The sequence below is a fragment of the Euleptes europaea genome, chromosome 21 (genome assembly GCF_029931775.1).
Source record: "Euleptes europaea isolate rEulEur1 chromosome 21, rEulEur1.hap1, whole genome shotgun sequence".
Classification (NCBI taxonomy): Eukaryota; Metazoa; Chordata; class Lepidosauria; order Squamata; family Sphaerodactylidae; genus Euleptes; species Euleptes europaea.
In genome coordinates this window covers 3,899,925-3,920,820 of record NC_079332.1, presented here as the reverse complement: position 1 = coordinate 3,920,820, position 20,896 = coordinate 3,899,925, and the positions used below count along the sequence as shown (strand labels likewise).

Here is a 20,896-nt window from a genome sequence, read left to right as displayed (position 1 = left end):
GATTACATTGACAGGATCCTTCGTACCCTTGGGGTTGGGGAGATGTGGAAAATAGCACCGAATTATTTGTTCCTGTCGTTTGAATGTATTAGCTTGCAGGCATCTCAGGAGATGTCCAAGGTAAGGGAGGTTATGGCACTCGCGACACCCTTGGGAGTCCAAGGGTATTCGACGATAACCATCTTCAAGTACTTGAAGGGCTGTCAGGTAGAGGATGGCGCCAAGTTTTTTTTCCTGTTGCCCCGGAAGGTCGGACCAGAAGTAACGGGTTGAAATTAAATCAAAAGAGTTTCCGTCTAGACATTAGGAAGAACTTTCTAACAGTTAGAGCGGTTCCTCAGTGGAACAGGCTTCCTCGGGAGGTGGTGAGCTCTCCTTCCCTGGCAGTCCTCGAGTCTCCCGAGCCAAGCACTTGCGTCCCAGCTTGCGCGCCTGCATGGTTGGAGATGGCTTGGAGTGGAAGGAATGAGAAGAGAGAGGCGATTTTAAAAAAATCTTTGGGGATGCCTCCTGAATTTAGCTCAAGGCTCGGGTTCTAGCGCATGGCAATCGGCCCCGGAGACTCACGCCGGCCGCCTGCTGCCAGCACACAGCCTGCCCCCTCGCTGTCCTTCCCCCACTCCTTCCAGCCCCCTTTCTCAAGCTGTGAAGATGTTCAGATTAAGCTGTTGGCTCCAGGCAGGCTTGTGTAACCACAGCAACTTGTGCAACAACCTGCTTTAATAGCTCTTTCAGAGGAGTGCAGTCAGAGTTTCCCGCAGCACATGCTTGGAAACCATGCGCGCCCCTCAAATGGCAGGAACGCTTTGCAACTGCGGGCTGCCCCTCCACCCCAGCGTGCTTTCTTGTTTCCCTCTTCCCTAGGGTTGCCAACTTCCAGGTAGCTAAGCAAAAGATGCTCGGGTATTAACTAGACAGGCTATACAAAGAAATAATACCAAGCTCTGAAACTTACTATATCAAAATCCTATTGGTGACAAAGTGAAAAATCATACAACGTGTCCAAAATGAAACTTATGACAATGAAATACTACAACGTACAAAACTGCAAAACTACAACCATAGCTGTAATGACGCTACAAGTTTCTACAAAGCAGCAAGGTTGCAAGATAAATGTTAACTCTATAATAGAAAAGTCTTTTTTGTTTGCAGAATCAGTGAACGTGCAGAAGGTCGCTATGATAAGAAAGTCTTTTTTTTTTTATATAAATCTTTCTTTGCTACTTCCAGGTAGCAGCTGGAGATCTCCTGCTGTTGCGACTGATCTCCCGCCGATAGAGATCAGTTCCCCAGGAGGAAATGGCCTCTTCGGCCATTGGACTCTATGGCATTGCAGTCCCTCCCCGAACCGAACCCCGCCCTCCTCAGGCTCCACCCCCAAAACCTCCCGCCGATGGTGAAGAGGGACCTGGCAACCCTACTCTTCCCTGTATGCCCCCACCTTTTGGGTTGTCTATATCATATCGCAGGAGTTGTTTTCCATTGCAAACCACCTTGAATACTGTTATGTATGCATGTCTGTATGTGTCAGATAGGTGGTATATAAATGTGTGAAATAGACATATAGGCCATTTATGCACGGGGGTTTTGCCTTGGATTTGCCGCTCTCTAGGTGCACATTTTCCCCATCCGAATTCTCAGGACTCTGCATGGGGGGCTTATTGTTGAGTTTTGAGAATTTGGATGGGGAAAAGGTGTATTTCGAGAGCGGCAAATCCAAGGCAAAAACCTCCCATGCATAAATGTCCAAAGTCTCTGTTGCAGGTTATAGTTTCAAGAGGATCAGTAGGCCCCGACGATTCCTTTCTCATCAGAGCCAGCTGAAATTGTCACGACTGTGAACTCACGCAGTTATTGGGTTGCAAAAACCTTCTAGAAACTGTGAACAGAAGCCCTAGAAGCTGTGAATTATATGCAAAATCTGCTAGATGTATAAATACACAGCACTCCAGTTTCCCTTATTTGAAACGATATTCCTCTATCTGAAGAGTATCGCATACCCCCATTTTTTAGAAAGTTGATCTTGTGACTGTGATCTATGTACTTGTTCGCGCACGCGCACACACACACACGCTGTAGCCCAGGCTCAGTGACACAACCCGTATGACCCAACCCATTAGCAGGTGCTCGGTGAGAGGTGTATGCAGGGCAACAGTTCCAGATTAGATGCCTGGGGTGGCCAGGTGCCTTTGAGCCTTGGTAAAAAAGTAAAGATCCCCTATGCAAGCACCGGGTCATTCCTGACCCATGGGGCAATGTCACATCCCCACAATTACTAGGCAGACTATGTTTACGGGGTGGTTTGCCAGTGCCTTTCCCAGTCGTCTTCCCTTTACCCCCAGCAAGCTGGGTCCTCATTTGACCGACCTTGGAAGGATGGACGGCTGAGCCAACTTTGAGCCGGCGACCTGAAACCGACTTCCGTCGGGATCGAACTCAGGTCGTGAGCAGAGCTTTGTGATTGCAGTACTGCAGCTTAACACTCTGCGCCACGGGGCTCTTCTTGAGCCTCGGAGCGACTAACAAAGTTAAAATTAGGACCGGACGCGTTGACCAAGCGTTTACAAGGTCCCCTGCTCATCTGATTGAGCAGTTTCCAGCCGGTTTGTTATCAGCATCTCTGTATCCTTCCCTTTAGCCGACTCCAGAGATGATGCTTCTTTGAATTCCTCCGAGCAGCTCCTCCCTAGCCCTGCAGAAGACCCCCTGCCCCACACCCGGCAAACACAATTTGATTAAATGATCAGGTGGTCTTGGGTCCCTTTGAGTGTTTCCCCCATTCTGTTCGCACCAGATTCTCTGGAAATCTTAAAAAAAGCAAATCAAACATGCCGCGGGCTAATTATAGTGCAGCTAAAGCTTCTCCAACAGAATAAAAGGCATACCCACGTAGTGTGATGCTGACGGCAGCCTCAATTAGGACCGATTCCCAATGCAATCGTAAAACTTCCCGTACGAAAACAACCGACCAAAGCCAGCCGCATCCAAAGCCCAAGAGCTGCCTCCGGCTTGCTTTTAAACTCACCGCTCTTGCGAGTGCTCTTTCTCTCGTTCATATACACCTGTACATCCATGTTAGGGTGGCCACTTGCCAGGTCCCTGTCGCCTGGAGATCAGTTATAATAGCAGATCCTCTGCTATAACGTGGAGGTTGATAAGAAATACGCAGTATTTGGTTCCCAAACGTTTTGGGCCACCGCCCCCCTTGGTTCCACAAACTCAACCCCAGCGCCCCCCTACCCTATCCAATAAAAGCATTATTCAAAATAGGGCTTTGCATGACTCACTAAAGAAGATAATAACAATCAAATTTCAAAACCGTCACAATTAATTGCACATCTATTTAAAATCAAATTAAAACTTTCCCGTTGAAACTGATTCCACAGAACTGATGAACTTGATCCGGTGGTACCAGCTCTTCAAAGTTGGAAACAAAAATCGGATAGTTTCCACCAAATTTGCCAGCATGGTGCCATAGCTTGATCTATTGTAAATGAGCGAACAACACAGTTGAAGGAGCCCACCTCTAGCGCCTCCCTGCTGCCCTCTTGCCTCTTAGTGCCCCCCTAGGTAATCCCTCTGCCCCCCAGGGGGTGGTACTGCCCACTTTGGGAACCACGGCCTTATACTATAATATAATAAATCAAAACACAGTTTCAACCTAACAGACTATATTCACAAAAGAGTCATCATACGTATGTAAGACAAATTACAAGCGCACCCTCATTCATTTTAAGGATGCAAAAGGGGCCCCAATGCCTTTTTCGTTCAAATAAAGCAAAAATGGTAGCACAATTGGGTGCTACAATTAGTAGCAGTCCAAAGCATATGGGTGGAGATGGGTGGTTATATTCTAGTATATGGGTTAATTGATGCCGTAGCGGCTGCGTATTTCTTATCAATTACGACTTTAGAAGAAGAATAAGAAGAGTTGGTTTTTATATGCCGACTTTCTCCACCGCTTAAGGGAGACTCAAACCGGCTTACAATCGCCTTCCCTTCCCCACAACAGACACCCTGGGAGGTAGATGGGGCTGAGAGAGCTGTGACTAGCTGTGACCACCCTTCGTGTGTAGGAGTGGGGAAACAAATCCAGTTCACTAGATGAGCCTCCGCCGCTCATGTGGAGGAGTGGGGAATCGAACCCAGTTCTCCTGATCGGACTCCACCGCTCCAAACCACCGCTCTTAACCACTACACCACGCTGGCTTTAGCAGCTCAGGTCTTGTTTTTTGATATTACCTGGAGGTTGGCAACCCGAATCCTTGTGGGGTAGGCAGAGTTGGACTTGAGATTAAAACTGGGAGGTTGATGGATCTGGATTTAGAGAATTATTGGGGGGGGGATATGGCCCAGGCTAGCCTGATCTCGCCAGATCTCAGAAGCTAAGCAGGGTCAGCCCTGGTTAGTATTTGAATGGGAGACCACCGAGGAATACCAGGGTTGCTGTGCAGAGGAAGGCCCTGGCTTGCAACCTCTGTTAGCCTCTTGCCATGAAAACCCCATGAAAGGGGTCGCCATAAGTCGGCTGCGACTTGACGGCACTTTACACACAACTATGGTAAGGGAGTGCTTGGGGGCAAATGATCTTTGGTTGGATAGACTGGTAAGCATGTAAAATGGACTGGGCAGCAGACGCATGCACGTAGCTAGACCGGAGACCGTTTCCAGCAGACCCAGCAAAAGCAGAGAGGGCTTGTTATTGTGCTCCGGATCTGAGCGAGAGCAGGAGAGAGGGTTGGGAATGCACGTCACCCCGGGGTTGCACCGGTCCCAGGCAGCCTGGTGCCGAGATTCGGGTTTCACTGCGGACTTTTAAAACCAGCCACATTTAGCTTGTGCTTCTCCGGCCTGTCGAGGAGGGGACCGGGGTGGCGGGGGGGAGAACCTGCAGCACAACTAATAGTAAAAAAAAGAGGAAAAAAAGCCCTACAAAAACAATGTAATTCAAGGGGACTGTGTGTTCCCATTGCAAGAACATTTGCCCGACATTTCCTCACTCCGATCTTTTAATGTTCAGCAGCAATTAGGGGTTGGCGGGGAGGAATGCTTTGGGGAAAACCCGCCTCGCCTCTCCAGTATCTAATTTGGGGGAAAGGGAAGGAGACGGTTCTCCAGCAACCAAGCCAGCTTCTCCTCGCCAGCGTGGGCTGTAGCCAGAGCGTACCTATTAAAATAGGTGTAGCACCCCCCCCCAATCCTATTGACTGATTTCTGCAAACTTCTTATCTAATACTAGAACACATCCTTTACATGTACTTGTACCAGCATAATCCCCCCCCCCGCCTGCCCAGTACTGGATCTGCAGTCCAAGCTCTGCTCACAGCCTGAGTTCGATCCCGACGGAAGTCGGTTTTAGGTCGCCGGCTCAAGGTTGACTCTGCCTTCCATCCTTCCGAGGTGGGTAAAATGAGGACCCAGCTTGCTGGGGGTAAAGGGAAGACGAACGAGAAGCACAGGCTATATTTCCAGCCGATTTCAACCCTGGTTTCTCATAGGTACATGCAGATACTTCTATAGACTCATAATCTGTTTCCTTTGTACCCCGTTGTGATCTTTGGGTCAAGAACGAGAGCAAAAGGCTTGGCGGGTGCTCTTCTGGAAGTTGACGGGTGGCCGAGACTGCTCCCCAGTCGGCTCCCTCACCCCTTTAAGCCGTGGATTTTTGCACGTGGATTCAGCGGGGGAGAAACGGCCCGATGTACTAGCTTGTGAAAATGGGTTGGCCGTCGTCGGTGTCTGTTGCTCGGTGTGTGGCAGTTTGTCCGCCTAGTTTGCAAGGCAGCAATTGCCTTGAATTGCAAGGCAGCTTTGGCCTTTCTCCACCGACTCCGCTGGTCGCTCTGAGGGTTCTGGATTTGGATGCTCTTTTCTTTTTCTCGCGTTCTTGAACCAGCAAACTGCCTTTGATGACGCTGGACGTATTGAAGTCGGGGAGAGAACAAACCAAGTTCATCTCATCCCCCCCCCAGTTTATTCAAATTCTATCTTCAGTGGCTGCGCCAACGTGAGCAGTAGTAGGCATGTGGCAATCCTTTGCTTTGGCTGAGATGATCGGCGCCCAATGTTTTTGACCACATTGAGATTTTAGGTTGGATAAATGCTGTAGGGCTTCATTGAAACCCCCACATCTGGGCCATCTTAGTGGTAGAGCGAACCTGCCGCGCTTCACAACTTGTTCAATGGGTTGCATATGTCTCCATGGCAGTGTGGTGAGAGCCAGCGTGGTGTAGTGGTTAAGAGGGGTGTAGTGGTTTGGAGCGGTGGAGTCTGATCGGGAGAACCGGGTTTGATTCCCCGCTCCTCCACGTGAGCGGCGGAGGCTAATCGGGTGAACTGGATTTGTTTCCCCGCTCTTACGCACAAAGCCAGCTGGGTGACCTTGGGCCAGTCACACTCTCTCAGCCCCACCTACCTCCCAGGGCATCTGTTGTGGGGAGGGGAAGGGAAGGTGATCGTAAGCCGGTTTGATTCTGCCTTAAGTGGTAGAGAAAGTCGGCATATAAAAAATCAACTCTTCTTCTTCTTCTTCTTCTTCTTCTTCTTCTTCTTCTTCTTCTTCTTCTTCTTCTTCTTCTTCTTCTGCCACAAGACTCTCTCTCCTTGTTTTTGCTCCAACAGACTAGGTAAGGATCCTTGGGGAGGGGATGGGGCTCTGTCCAAGGGTGGGCTTGCATCCAGCCGTACACCGGGTACAAAAAAATATACAGCATGGAGTGGAGCAAAGGATGCCTCTCCATAAAAAAGCTTTTCCGGGTGTTTAGTGCTGTGTGCATGCGTGCGGAATGAGTCTCCTCACTGAAAAGCTGGTCATTGACCATGCTATGCTGGCGGTCCAGCCCCACATTCCCTTTTGGCATTACGGAGATGACATGAGATGATTCAGGCCTGCCAGTTGCACACGCCGAGTTTCTCTCGTGTGGGGCGGCAGCTGGGCGCACCAATGTTTGCAAACAGCTTGTGCCTGTCATCCTGTGGCTCGCGCCAGCTCTCGCTATGTGGGGTAGTAGAGGTGGTGTTTGGCGAGAAAGACTCGTTGTGTAATTAGAGCGAGGGGGAATCGTCCGACGCTCACTTTGCCGTTGCCAGAAGCAAGCGTGGCAGGATCGGGCCCGAAGGCATCTTCCTCCCCTCAGAATATGGGATGTCTCAGTGGCTTGGTGAGCAGAGTCTTTACCCCTTCTGTACCAGACCCATGTTTTCATTTGTGGTCTCCCAGGTTGAGCTGCAAACTTGTGCTTGGGATCTCTGATGTGTGTGTGTGTGTGTTAAGTGCCGTCAGTCGCTTCCGACTCACATCGGCTCTATGAATCAATCTCTTCCAAAATGTCCTATCTTTGACAGCCTTGCTCAGGTCTTGCAAACTGAGGGCTGTGGCTTCCTTTATTGAGTCCATCCATCTCTTGTTGGGTCTTCCTCTTTTCCTGCTGCCCTCAACCTTTCCTAGCGTTATTGTCTTTTCCAGTGACTCTTGCCTTCTCATAATGTGACCAAAATACGCTAGCCATTGACAGTTTAGTCATTTTAGCTTCTAGGGTCAGTTGAGGCTTGATTTGATCTATAACCCACTGTTGATCTATAACCCACTGTGATTTGATCTATAACCCACCATAACCCATTGTTTTTTTGGGCAGTCCACGGTATCCACAACGCTTTCCTCCAACACCACATTTCAAATGTGGATCTCTGATACTATTCCCAATATTTACTTTGCATATGCCCAGTGTCTCCCTATTCCCTTAACACAATGCATCCTTAAGGGGGGAGGAACCGTAAATGGGGAATGGATCTTGTGGGGAGCCAGGCTTGTGGAAAGCTGAATTCTGGCCATATTATTGTTGTTCTCAGGCAAGGATTTATGTTATAACGTGACACCCTGCATTGTACGGACAATTGGACCCTATCGCCTAGCCGCACAATGGGAATATTAATGACTTGAGAGATGCAGAAGAAAGTGGCCAGAAGCTATTAGCAGAATGGATTGGGGGCAATTTGGGCAATTTTGTTTGTTTGCGAGATAATAGATTTTTGTACGTACCCTGGAAAATTTGTTCTAATTTGGGCTCCAGTTTCTTCTTGGCCTCTTCTCATTTTAACCAAGTATCCATTTACCAATATCAATGGGATCAGTTGGTAATTTCAGAACATTTACATAGTTGGCCGAATCAGTATGAAACGTACTAAGGAGCCTGTGGGGTTTTCACTTAGGACCTTCCCGAAACGGGGGCCTTCAGGTTGCATGAATAAGTTTTACAAGCACCGGCCCCCCGCACAGATCCCAACGGGGCTCCGCTGTTTACGCCACACCATTGTGAAAGCTGTCCATTCATTCCCGCCCTTTGTTTCCTTTAGCCCGTTCCCAAGCCATAAGGTGACCTGTCCCCTTATCTGATGCCTCGGGAGCTCTTGACTGCGGGACTTCGTTGAATCCGAGAACACCATGTCTGCGCCCTTCTCCAAGCGCGCATATCATTTTAAGGGGGCTGTTTTCAGCTGTCTTTCGTGACGTGCTCGCAGGACGAACATGGAACAGGAAAACATCCATAGTGCGCTTGGAAAGAAGGCGGCTGAGGGGAGACATGATAGAGGTCTATAAAAGTATGCATGGTTTGGAGAGAGTGGACAGGGAGAGGTTTTTCTCCCTCTCCCATAATACTAAAACGCGGGGTCATCTGCTGAAGCTGGAGAGATTCAAAATCAGATAAACAACGCATAGTTAAATTGTGGAACTCCCTGCCCCAGGATGTGCTGATGGCTGCCAACTTGGAAGGTTTAAGGGGGGAGTGGACATGTTCATGGCACTGATCATGATGTATGCCTATTCTCTCCAGGATCCGAGGAGCATGCCTATTATCTTGGGTGCTGTGGGACACAGGCAGGATGGTGCTGCTGCGGTCGTCTTGCTTGTGGGCTTCCTAGAGGCACCTGGTTGGCCACTGTGTGAACAGACTGCTGGACTTGATGGACCTGGATCTGATCCAGCAGGGCGTTTCAGCTTTCCATGTGCCTGTGTGCGGGCACAGAGACCCACCGCTTGCGTCCAGACTCACAAACTTTCAAGGGGGAAAGAGACACGCCAAATAAGTGCATTTAACAATGCCAGAGGCAGATCTGGACAAATCTGTTTCTGCTGCGTTTTAAACATATAGGGCATTTTTGCATGGTAATTAGCAGCGCGTTCCGGGCTGAATTGCCCCGCATGTTTTTTTGATTTTTTCACGCTGAACTGTCATTCCGGAAGTGACAGCGAAGCTGGCGCATACCTGCTCCGCGTTACTAAAGAGCCCATTTAACGCGACCTTTGGTGTTTGCCACGAAGAACCCCCCTCAAGGCACAATGCAAAATAACAGCGGCAGGTTAGCTACGCACATGCTAATGGCTATGCAAACAGGAACAAAGGAGCAGGTGAGTGGGGGTGGAATTTCTCCTCTTGTGTAGCGACGGTGAATAGGCATTTTTAAAGTCGCATCTTAGAAAAGAGCTTTGAGTAGTATCAAAATTGACCATGCATAATTGGCCATAGTGTGCTTGCTGCTGGACGTGGGTTGTGTCCCAGAAGCATCCAGCTTCTGAGCCAGGCCAAACCCTTGCGGAAAGACCTCACAAACATACCTGTTCCCACTCCCTTTTATAGGTATGGGGGGATTAACTTTCTCCCTGCATCACAGATGTGTCTTCTTAGTATTTGTGTGTGTGTGTGTGTTAAGTGCCGTCAAGTCGCCTCCGACTCATGGCGACCCCATGAATGAAAGTCCTCCAAAATGTCCTATCCTTGACAGCCTTGCTCAGATCTTGCGAATGGAAGGCTGTGGCTTCCTTTATTGAGTCCATCCATCCATTAGTACTTAGAGACTTGTTAATCTTCACGACCCATCCCAGGAGTACGCCTGGCAGCAGCAGCCAGCCTCGCTGTGTTTGAAAGCTCAAAAATAGCAACAGCGTTTTTAAAAAATATATATTAAAATAGGTAATGTAATTCTGCAGCCCACGATGTCTCAGATACAATCAGGGTGATGGAGGGGGTTAGGCGGGGGGTGCTATTAATACCCTCCGCAGGGCTGTCTCCCTAAACACGATCACCAGTGCCGGTGCTTTTCTCGGTGTTGTTTGTCGTGCGGGTCTGCGGGGTTTTTTGTCGGGGAAGCGTAACTGAACTGATACGCTGCCCTGCCCGGAACAGGGCCTAGTTTTCGAACCAGCGTACTGGACTGCTGAGTGATGTGAACCACAACCCTGCTCTCGGTCTTGAACATGGTGCGGCAGCCGCAGGGCTGGACGCGCGCAGGCAAAAACTTGTTTTGGGGAGGGGCCGTGGCTCAGTGGTAGAGAGCCTCTGCTTGGCATGCAGAAGGTCCCAGGTTCAATCCCTGGCATCTCCAGCTAAAGGGACTAGGCAAGCAGGTGATGTGAGACCCTGGAGAGCCGCTGCCGGTCTGAGTAGACAATACTGACTTGGATGGACCAGAGGTCTGATTCAGTATAAGGCAGCTCCATGTGTTCGTGGCTTTACTTATGTTCTGGGGAGGGGCCATGGCTCAGTGGTAGAGCATCTGCTTGGTATGCAGAAGGTCCCTGAGTTCAATCCCTGGCATCTCCAGGATCTGGCAGTAGGTGATGGGAAAGACCTCTGCCTGAGACCCTGGAGAGCCGCTGCCGGTCTGAGTAGACAATACTGACTTTGATGGACCAAGTGGGGTCTGATTCAGTATAAGGCCATGATCTGAGCTGTTGGAAGCAAGAGCTGGTTTGCTTCACAGGATATTGAAACAGCTCCATTATATGATGCTGACAGTCTCAGACAAGGCGTTTTGGCTAAGAGTCTTGGTACCCTCAACAGAGGTCTCCCGCTCTGCCTTAAGTCTGCCACCAAGAAATGTACCTGTCTTCCACAGTTCCTGGAATTAGCCAGGATTTTAGGGGTCTGTGAGAAGCTTCAGCGCCAACAGACTGGTTTTCGCCGTTGGAATCGAGGGGTACAAAGCAAGAGCTTCATGCATCATCCAGTTTCCAGCGATGGCAGCATTTTTATCCCCCCGGGGATTGGAAATAGTAAGCAGGCAGTTGTGCGTATGAAGCACCCATTTCTCACAATCGGTCGGGCCCGCTTGCTCTGATTCCTCCTGAGGATGTTGACAGGTTGCCTGGCGTTGTGGAGGCTGCCACATAGACTCTGGACCCCTGCCCATCGTGGCTGGTGGAGAGCCAGCTGGACGACTTGGTGAGCTCCTGGCGAGGATGGCGAACGCCTCTCTGAAGGAGGGGCGGGTGCCACCCCCTTGTAAAAGAGGTGACGTCCCACCCGTTCCTTAAGAAGCGGCCCATTGTGTAAGGAAGCTATGGACTGGTATTAGACTTGTCTATTTGTAGGGAAGCTGGCAAAATGGTCCGTGGCGGAGCGGCTCCTGGCGTTCCTGAATGACTCATCCTTCCTTGACCCTTTTCAGTCTGGCTTCTGGCCTGAGTTTTGGGATGGAGGCAGTTTTAGTGGTCAGGGGACATAAGAACATAAGATAAGCCATGCCGGATCAGACCAAGGTCTATCAAGTCCAGCAGTCTGTTCACACAGTGGCCAACCATGTGCCTCTAGGAAGCCCACAAACAAGACAACTGGAGCAGCACCATCCTGCCTGTGCTCCACCGCACCCAAAATAATAGGCATGCTTCTCTGGTCCTGGAGAGAATAGGTATGCATCATGACTAGTATCCATTTTAACTAATAGCCATGAATACCCCTTTCTTCCATTAATATGTCCACTCCCCTCTTCAAGCCTTCCATGTTGGCAGCCATCACCACATCCCGGGGCAGGGAGTTCCACCATTTAACTATGCTTTGTGTGAAAAAACACTTCCAGCTCTTCAGATTGATAAACCGAGCCCATCTCTTGCAGTTTTGTTCAATCTCTCGGTGGCTTTCGACACCGTGGATTAGGCTGTTTTCTCCTAAACCGTTTGGATTTGGCTTTTGATCTCTCACCCTCACCAGCGTGGTGTAGCGGGTTAAGAGCGGTGGTTTGGAGCGGCGGACTCTGATCTGGAGAACCGGGTTTGATTCCCTGATCCTCCACAGGAGCGGCGGAGGCTAATCTGGTGAACCGGGTTGGTTTCCCTGCTCCTCCACACAAAGCCAGCTGGGTGACCTTGGGCTAGTCACAGCTCTCTCAGCCCCACCTGCCTCACAGGTTGTGGGGAGGGAAGGTGATTGTAAGCCGGTTTGAGTCTCCCTTAAGCGGTAGAGAAAGTCGGCATATCAAAGCCAATTGCCCAAGCGGCCATTTTCTCCTGGTGAACTGATCTCTATTGGCTGGAGATCAGTTGAGTTCAGTTTTGTGCACCGCAGTTTAAGAAGGATGGAGACAAGCTGGAACGCGTCCAGAGGAGGGCAACAAAGATGGGGAGGGGGTCTGGAGACCAAGTCCTATGAGGAAAGGTTGAAGGAGCTGGGTATGTTTAGCCTGGAGAGGAGAAGACTGAGAGGGGATATGAGAACCACCTTCAAGGACTTGAAGGGCTGTCATATAGAGGAGGGTGCCGAGTTGGGTGCCGAGTTGCATTTAGATTTCCCACTCCCTGCTTAACCCCAGCTTGGGTATTCATTGTGTCTGTTCATCCATCCTTCACTTTGTGTTTCATTAGGTCTTCCTCGCCTAAAATGACCCAGCAGATGAGAGACCTACAGCTCACCCAGTCGAGGAAGCAGCCGGGGCCCTCCTCTCCCAATGCCGCCAAGAGGCTGTACCGGAACCTGTCTGGGAAATTCCGGGTCAACTACATGTCCTTCGATGAGGGGACCTTCGCGGGGAGGAGCGAGAAGGAGAAGCTACGCAAGTCCTACCTCGTGAGTGCCGCTCCCTGCCCACTAGAATTCATCCGGGCAAGTGCGCCCCTCCAAATTGAGTTATTCAAATTTATTAATACGGTCGGCTGACCGATCACGGGCCAACGCATCAAAAGTTTCCAGACCCAATAGTTTTGCACCGCAGAATCACAGACTTCCTGTACATATAAAGGTGTTCGGTCAATAAAAGCAACCCCTGGTTAAAATTATCACCTTAAAATTTGTAAAATATCCTAACGATCATTCTCTAATAAAGTTCTGAGTATTTTAATAGCAACAGCGCAGAACTTGGCAGTTTGGAGTATAAGCTGAGGGTCTTCTCCTAATAATGTTTTCTGTTGCTACAGAAGGTTGGACCAGAACCAACGGGTTGAAATTAAATCAAAAGAGTTTCCGTCTGGACATTAGGAAGAACCTTCTAACAGTTAGAGCGGTTCCTCAGTGGAACGGGCTTCCTCGGGAGGTGGTGGGCTCTCCTTCCCTGGAGGTTTGTAAGCAGAGGCTAGATGGCCATCTGTCAGCAATGCTGATTCCATGACCTTAGGCAGATGATGAGATGGAGGGCATCTTGGCCATCTTCTGGGCTTGGAGTAGGGGGTCACTGGGTGTGTGGGGGAGGTAGTTGTGAGTTTCCTGCATTGTGCAGGGGGTTGGACTAGATGACCCTGGTGGTCCCTTCCAACTCTATGATTCTATGACCTTAAGCAGATGATGAGAGGGAGGGCTTCTTGGTCACCTTCTGGGATTGGAGTAGGGGGTCACTGGGTGTGTGTGGGAGATAGTTTTGAGTTTCCTGCATTGTGCAGGGGGTTGGACTAGATGACCCTGGTGGTCCCTTCTATGATTCTATGACCTTAGGCAGATGATGAGAGGAAGGGCATCTTGGCCTCCTTCTAGGCATGGAGTAGGGGGTCACTGGGTGTGTGTGGGGGGGGAGGTAGTTGTGAATTCCCTGCATTGTGCGGGGGGGTTGGACTAGATGACCCTGGTGGTCCCTTCCAACTCCGTGATTCCAAGACCGAGTGGAGAAGAGCCGGCGGAATGAGCCGCCCGCTCCTCTCCCGCAGAATCCCGCGACTGCTTCTCTCCGCAGTTTCAAGGCAATGCCGCCCTCTTCGAGGCCGTCGAGCTGCAGGACCTCGAGAAAGTGCAGGAGCTGCTCAAGCAGTACAGCCTGGAGGAGCTAGACCTGAACACCCCCAACAGCGAGGGGCTCCTGCCCCTGGACATCGCCATCATGACCAACAACGCCCCCGTCGCTAGGACGCTGCTGCTGGCCGGGGCCAAGGAGAGCCCTCACTGTAAGTCCCGTCTCAGGACTAAGCCGCGCCCTCTTCCGCGCTTGCCCTGTCCGTTTCTCTCTTTGGGACTGGAGGAACTCTGACCCCTCGGGGTTCCCTGATGGCACGGGGACCGCAGACCCTGTTTCGTTGGCCTCTCCTCCGTTTTGCCCTCACAACAACCCTGTGAGGTAGGTTAGGTTGAGAGAGTGTGGCCATCCCATTCCCAAGGTCGCCCGGCAAGCTTCCGCGTGGCCGACTGGGGCCTGGGTCTGATCCAGCAGGGCTTTTCTTATGTTCTTACGCTCTTAACATGTGCAGAGACCCTTCCATCCTCTTCTGCCTTTGCGGCCCCTAATGGCATGCTCTAAGGAAGAGATTCTCTCATTATGAGAAGCAGGTTGGCGAAAGCGGGGGATGACCTGAGTAGATTCTCTCGGCTGGGTCATCTCAGAAGAGCGTCTGCCTGGAATAGCCCCGCTTGGTTTGGCTTTTGCTGCCTGAGATGTTCGAACTTGTCCGATCAGGTGAAGTGAAATGGAAAGACACAGGAAGAGACTCCGTCTCACCTCTGGCTACCAGCTCAGAGCATCAGGGAAACGTCTGGCTGCTAGTCGTTTGCAAGATAGCGCGTCTCGTGACCAAATGAAGGGTTTCTTTACGGCAGCCCTGGCTTTCGGGTCAGGGACAGAATGCCCCTTTCTTTCGGCGAAGGAATTCCTGTGAACGGGGAGAGCAGAAGAAGGGAGTGACTTTGAATAAGTATTTATTAGCGCTTCGTCCCGGGAGATGGGGATTTTTCTCCCTCAAGCTTGCAGGCACACACGCTCTAAATAGGTTGTGCTGGATGCAGCCACTGGGGTCTCTCGCTTGCTGGGTGGCCCGTGCAGCGAGTAGCCACAGGCATAGCTGGGCAGAGCATGCAGTGAAAGGAGCTAGTGAGCGCAGAAAGAGGAGCGTATGTCCTCGCCGCCGGGCTGTAGGAGCCAGGCAAGCCCAGAGGTTCCACTGAATAGAAAGCAAGCCGGGGTGTGCGCTCGTCTTCTCCTCTGGTTGCAATGCAATGCAATGCAATGCAATGCAATGCAATGCCATACAGTGCAATGCAATGCAATGCCTTTATTGGCATCTTGAAGTAATAAAACACGCCGAACAGCCGGCGGAGTTAGGTTAAAATCATCCTTATGATTCATTAGTAATGATAATTTATCGATTAAAATGAAAAAGGTAAAGGTCCCCTGTGCAAGCACCGGGTCATTCCTGACCCATGGGGTGACGTCACATCCAGACGTTTACTAGGCAGACTTTGTTGACGGGGTGGTTTGCCAGGGCCTTCCCCAGTCGTCCTCCCTTTACCCCCAGCAAGCTGGGTCCTCGTTTTACCGACCTCGGAAGGATGGAAGGCTGAGTCAACCTCGAGCCGGCTACGTAAACCGACTTCTGTCAGGATCGAACTCAGGTCGTGAGCAGAGCTTGGACTGCAGTACTGCAGCTTACCACTCTCCTCTTGTTACAATACAATACAATACCTTTATTGGCATCTTGAAGTAATAAAACACGCCGAACAGCCGGCGAAGATAGGGTTAAAATCGTTCTTATGATTCATTAGTAATGATGATTTATCGATTGAAATTACAGTTTATATAATACTTGAGCTCTCTTGAACCAGATGATCTTTGGGGATTCTCTCAGAGAGGGCTGTCGCTAAAAAGGAGGCTGCTAGAGCAGGGAGGTTACTGTCCTGATCTGCTAATAGGAAGCGAGTCATATCCCTTTTTGATCTTATACGCCGAGGATCTGGCAGATGGCTGAGCATTATATGGCGAGGTCTGCTGTGCAATGGGCAGTCCAATAGGATAGGTTCCACAGAGCGGGGGACTCCCGCGTCACAGCCGCATAGTCGGGCATTGCGAGGTGTACAAGAAACCTCCCATGAGTCACTGCCGACGGAAAGGTGTTTAATCTTACCAACGTGAAGGCTCTCCTCTGGAATGGTAGAGCTAGATTATATAGGTAGTTGGCGCAAGAGCCATAGGTTGTAGCAATGCCCAAAGCGCCTGGAGGACAAATTCTTTGGGGAGTGTGGAAGAAAGAGCTGTCTTTCATGGTCGTATAACTGTCTTGTTCTGAATGCTTGTTGACTCTGGAAGGGCCCAAGCCTCTCACGCAGGCAACTTGCAGAGGTTGCGCTCCAGCTGCGGCTCGTGCGCTGCAAAAGAACGTGTGACTTTTCAAACAGCTACCAATAACACATGAAGCACACGGAGCTGCCTTAAACTGAATCAGACCCTCGGTCCATCAGAGTCATTATTGTCTGCTCAGACCGGCAGCGGCTCTCCAGGGTCTCAGGCAGGGGTTTTTCACATCGCCGCTCTAGTTACTAAGTTCAGGCACTCTAGTTGCTAAGTCTGCCACCAAGGTGGAGAGCCAGCGTGGCGTAGTGGTTAAGAGCGGTGGTTTGGAGCGGTGGAGTCTGATCTGGAGAACCGGTTTTGATTCCCTGATCCTCCACATGAGCGGCGGGAGCTAATCTGGTGAACCGGGTTGGTTTCCCCACTCCTACACACGAAGCCAGCTGGGTGACCTGGGGCTAGTCACAGCTCTCTTGGAACTCTCTCAGTCCCACCTCCCTCACAGGGTGTCTGTTGCGGGGAGGGGATTGTAAGCCGGTTTGATTCTTCCTCAAGTGGTACACATGAACACGCCTTGTACTGAATCAGACCCTTGGTCCATCAAAGTCAGTGTTGTCTACTCAGACCAGCAGCGGCTCTCCAGGGTCTCAGGCAGGGGTCTTTCACATCACCTTCTAGCCTAGTCCCTTCAACTGGAGATCCCGGGGGTTGAACCTGGGACCTTCTGCATGCCAAGTAGTTGCTCTGCCACTGAGCCACAAGTCGTCATATAAAAACCAACTCTTCTTTCTCCTCTCTTCTTGTGCATGCTTTTAACTGTTTCTTTCCCCCTTCTTCCCGGCCCCCACCCCCTTCCCTTTCCGAAGTTGTGAGTCTGGAGAGCCGGGCTTTGCACCTGTCGACGCTGGTCCGGGAGGCCGAGCAGCGGGTGAACGATCTCACCGCGCAGGTGGTGAACGAGGTGCCCAACGCGGACTGCTCGGAGAAGGAGAAGCTGCTGAAGTCCTGGGAGTGGCGCTATCGGCTTTACAAGCGCATGAACGCCGGCTTTGAGCATGCCCGTGAGTCTCTGTGGCGGGGCTCAGGACACATCCCCCCTACCCAAGTAGATCAGACAAGCGGCCTCAAGATTCCCCCAGCCGACACTCAAGCACTGGGGCAGCGTTCACCCTCATTGGCTTCCCTAAAAAGTGATTCCAATGGCTGCCCTTTCTGCTTGGAATAGCCTCCCAAAATGCCTTCCTTCAAATCCCTCCTCAAAACCCACCTTTTGACACCACCGAGGGAGGGGGGGTCCCCAGTGAAACTAACCCTATGCAATGGATAACTGGATTGACAAGTAGGCCATGAAAGATTGTGCTAGGGAGCACATGAACACATGAAGCTGCCTTATACTGAATCAGACAACCAAGGTCCATCAAAGTCAGTATTGTCTACTCAGACCGACAGCGGCTTTCCAGGGTCATAGAATCATAGAGTTGGAAGGGACCACAGGGTCATCTAGTCCAACCTCCTGCACAATGCAGGGAATTCTGAACTACCTCCCCCCCCACACCCGCAGGGACCCATACTTCATGCCCAGAAGATGCCCAAGGTGCCCTCCCTCTCATCATCTGCCTAAGGCCATAGAATCAGCATTGCTGACAGATGGCCATCTAGCCTCTGCTTAAAAACCTCCAGGGAAGGAGAGCTCACCACCTCCCGAGGAAGCCTGGTCCACTGAGGAACCGCTCTAACTGTTAGGAAATTCTTCCTAATGTCTAGACAGGAACTCTTTTGATTTAATTTCAACCCGTTGGTTCTGGTCCGACCTTCTGGGGCAACAGAAAACAACTCGGCACCATCCTCTATATGACAGCCCTTCAAGTACTTGAAGATGGTTATCATATCCCCTCTCGGCCTTCTCCTCTCCAGGGTCTCAGGTTGAGGTCTCTCCCATCACCTACTTGCCTAGTCCCTTTAACTGGCGATGCCGGGGATTGAACCTGGGACCCTTCTGCATACTGAGCAGATGCTCTACCACTGAGCCACCGTCCCTCCCAAAAAAATGTGTTGGTCCTTAAGGTGCCTGTATGTTTTTGCTGCCCCACACTGGCACGGCTACCCCTCTACTTCTTTATCCCTGCCTCCGCCTCCCTGGCTCCACCTGGTCATGCCAAATCATAGATTGTAAGTTCCTCGGGGCAGGGTCTTCTTGCGCCCTGTAGAGCTAGAATAAGAATAAAAATAATGTGCTTAATGGTCTATGTTAGTTCGTATAATGGAAGAAGGTGTCCTGGAAGACTGTGATGGGCCGCATGCAGGAGAAGAGGGGTCGCAGTACACCGAACCAGAGGTGTGCTGGCCTTCGACCGTAATAAATTATTCAGTTCACCGTGTCAGAGCATGGTAATCATTTCGGTGTTCAGTAAAATCAAACCCATATGGCTCCAAGCAATCGGAGGCGAAAGCAACGCTGCTGTCCTTTTAAGCCATGTGATATTTTTTTTTTTAAGGGGGAAAAATCCTTTCTAATGGGCACAGGGAGTTCTTGAGTGTGACGGCCGGCCCAGCTGCCGAGCGCCGCTGAAAGAAAGGTTTCTGCGTAGCCGGTCTGCTCTTTCTGAACGTACACCCCCGTTTGACGCCGTGTCAAATGCCGCAGGGGAAATGCAGTCTTTGATTCCACCCTCTTCTCCCCTACACGTACGCTCCATATAGAATTCAATACGTTCACCTTCTCAGGAGCCTTTTCGCAAAGGGGGCGGGCCTTTTCTGCCTCGCCTTTTGGGACCGTCTCCGTGCGTATGATAATTCTGATTATAATTTCCTGCATTGTGCAGGGGGGTTGGACTAGATGGCCTTGGGGGTCCCTTCCAACTTTATGACTCTGTGGTTAGAAACCAGACTGAAGAGTCGCCCCTGCAGCACAGACCTTTCTACACTCGGACAAAGATGGGGAGGGGGTCTGGAGTCCTACGAGGAAAGGTTGAAGGAGCTGGGTATGTTTAGCCTGCAGAGGAGAAGACTGAGAGGGGACATGATAACCATCTTCAAGTGCTTGAGGGGCTGTCGTATGGAGGAGGGTGCCAGAAGGTCGGACCAGAACCAACGGGTTGAAATTAAATCAAGAGAGTTGCCATCTAGACATTAGGAAGAATTTTCTAACAGTTAGTGTGGTTCCTCAGTGGAAGAGGCTTCCTCGGGAGGTGGTAAGCTCTCCTTCCCTGGAGGTTTTGAAGAAGAGGTTAGATGGCCATCTGTCAGCAATGCTAATTCTGTGACCTTAGGCAGATGATGAGAGGGAGGGCCTCTTGGCCATCTTCTGGTCACTAGGGATGTGGGAGGGGGGGAGGTAGTTGTGAGTTTCCTGCATTGTGCAGGGGGTTGGACTAGATGACCCTGGTGGTCCCTGCCAACTCTATGGTTCTATGTCCCCAGTGACATTTGCGTTCTCTGTTCTCAGGGGTTCCGGATCCACCCACGAATGTTCACCTATCAGTGGCCAGTAGCACTTCTGTGGAAGTCGTCTTCCAGGAGCCTCTAAGCGTCAACTCGGCTGTGGTCACCAAATACAAAGGTAAAGCTGTGGGTTGCTGAGGGCCAGATTTCCCAAAGATGTTACTTAAAGGGCCCATCTGGTTGACTGGCAATCCTATCCAGTTGGTTCTTGGAGGGCTCACAGATAGAGCTCCCCTTTTGTTTGTTTGGTCACGGGCCTTGAGTCTCGACGAGGAAGGCAGAATATGGAAGTTACTAATGTGTGGACAGCGGTGGTTTGGAGCGTTGGACTCTGATCGGGAGAACCGGGTTTGATTCCCCACTCCTCCGCATGAGCGGCGGAGGCTAATCTGGTGAACCGGGTTGGTTTCCCCACTCCTGCATGTGAAGCCAGCTGGGTGGCCTTGGGCAAGTTACAGTTCTATTAACAGCTCTGTCAGCCCCACCTCCCTCACAGGGGGTCTGTTGTGGGGAGGGGGAGGGAAGGTGATTGTAAGCCGGTTTGAGTCTCCCTTAAGTGGTAGAGAAAGTCGGCATATAAAAGCCAACTCTTCTTCTTCTTCTGCATCTCATTCCAACATGAATTCTTTCCAACACTTTCATCTATAATATTTTGATATTATAGTCTGACTCATGTAGCGTATATGTCTGTTGTGGGGAGGGGAAGGGAAGGTGATTGTAAGCCGGTTTGAGCCTCCCTTAAGTGGTAGAGAAAGTTTGCATATAAAAGCCAACTCTTCTTCTTCTTCTTCTTCTTCTTCTTCTTCTTCTTCTTCTTCTTCTTCTTCTTCTTCTTCTTCTTCTTCTTCTTCTTCTTCTTCTTCTTCTTCTTCTTCTGAACTGTATCACCATAGCTCACGAAGGGTGTAAAAAACCAGCATCTAACATTTGGTGCAGCCAGCTGTCACATACTTTATTAAACGCCGGGTTGTGATTTCATGATGAACAAGCTTCTGGCACTCATGATTGTAGACACAGTTTGAAGATTTCTGTGTTTGCTCTGCATAAAAGCTCAGAAAGCACCACGAAACTGCATGGAGTCCCCAGTGGTTAGACGTTAGGAGCTTCCCCCTCCAACCACTGTTGGATGCCAGTGCGTTTCCCCAAGTTTCCAATGACGTGTGTGTGTTAAGTGCCGTCAAGTCGCTTCCGACTCACGGCGACCCTA

The 20,896-nt window shown here is 50.6% G+C and overlaps 1 protein-coding gene across 1 annotated transcript in view; it reads left to right on the top strand.

Moving 5' to 3' along the window:
• The window catches only part of LOC130492784 (ankyrin repeat and fibronectin type-III domain-containing protein 1-like), a gene marked incomplete at its 3' end in the record, with an annotated part of 200,689 nt that overhangs the window by 153,566 nt on the left and 26,227 nt on the right, over positions 1 to 20,896 (top strand). The window contains exons 4-7 of the mRNA XM_056866570.1: positions 12,635 to 12,836; positions 13,930 to 14,137; positions 17,115 to 17,309; positions 19,694 to 19,807. Coding sequence (XP_056722548.1) covers positions 12,635 to 12,836; positions 13,930 to 14,137; positions 17,115 to 17,309; positions 19,694 to 19,807 — 719 coding nt within the window. The remainder of the gene's footprint in view (positions 1 to 12,634; positions 12,837 to 13,929; positions 14,138 to 17,114; positions 17,310 to 19,693; positions 19,808 to 20,896) is intronic.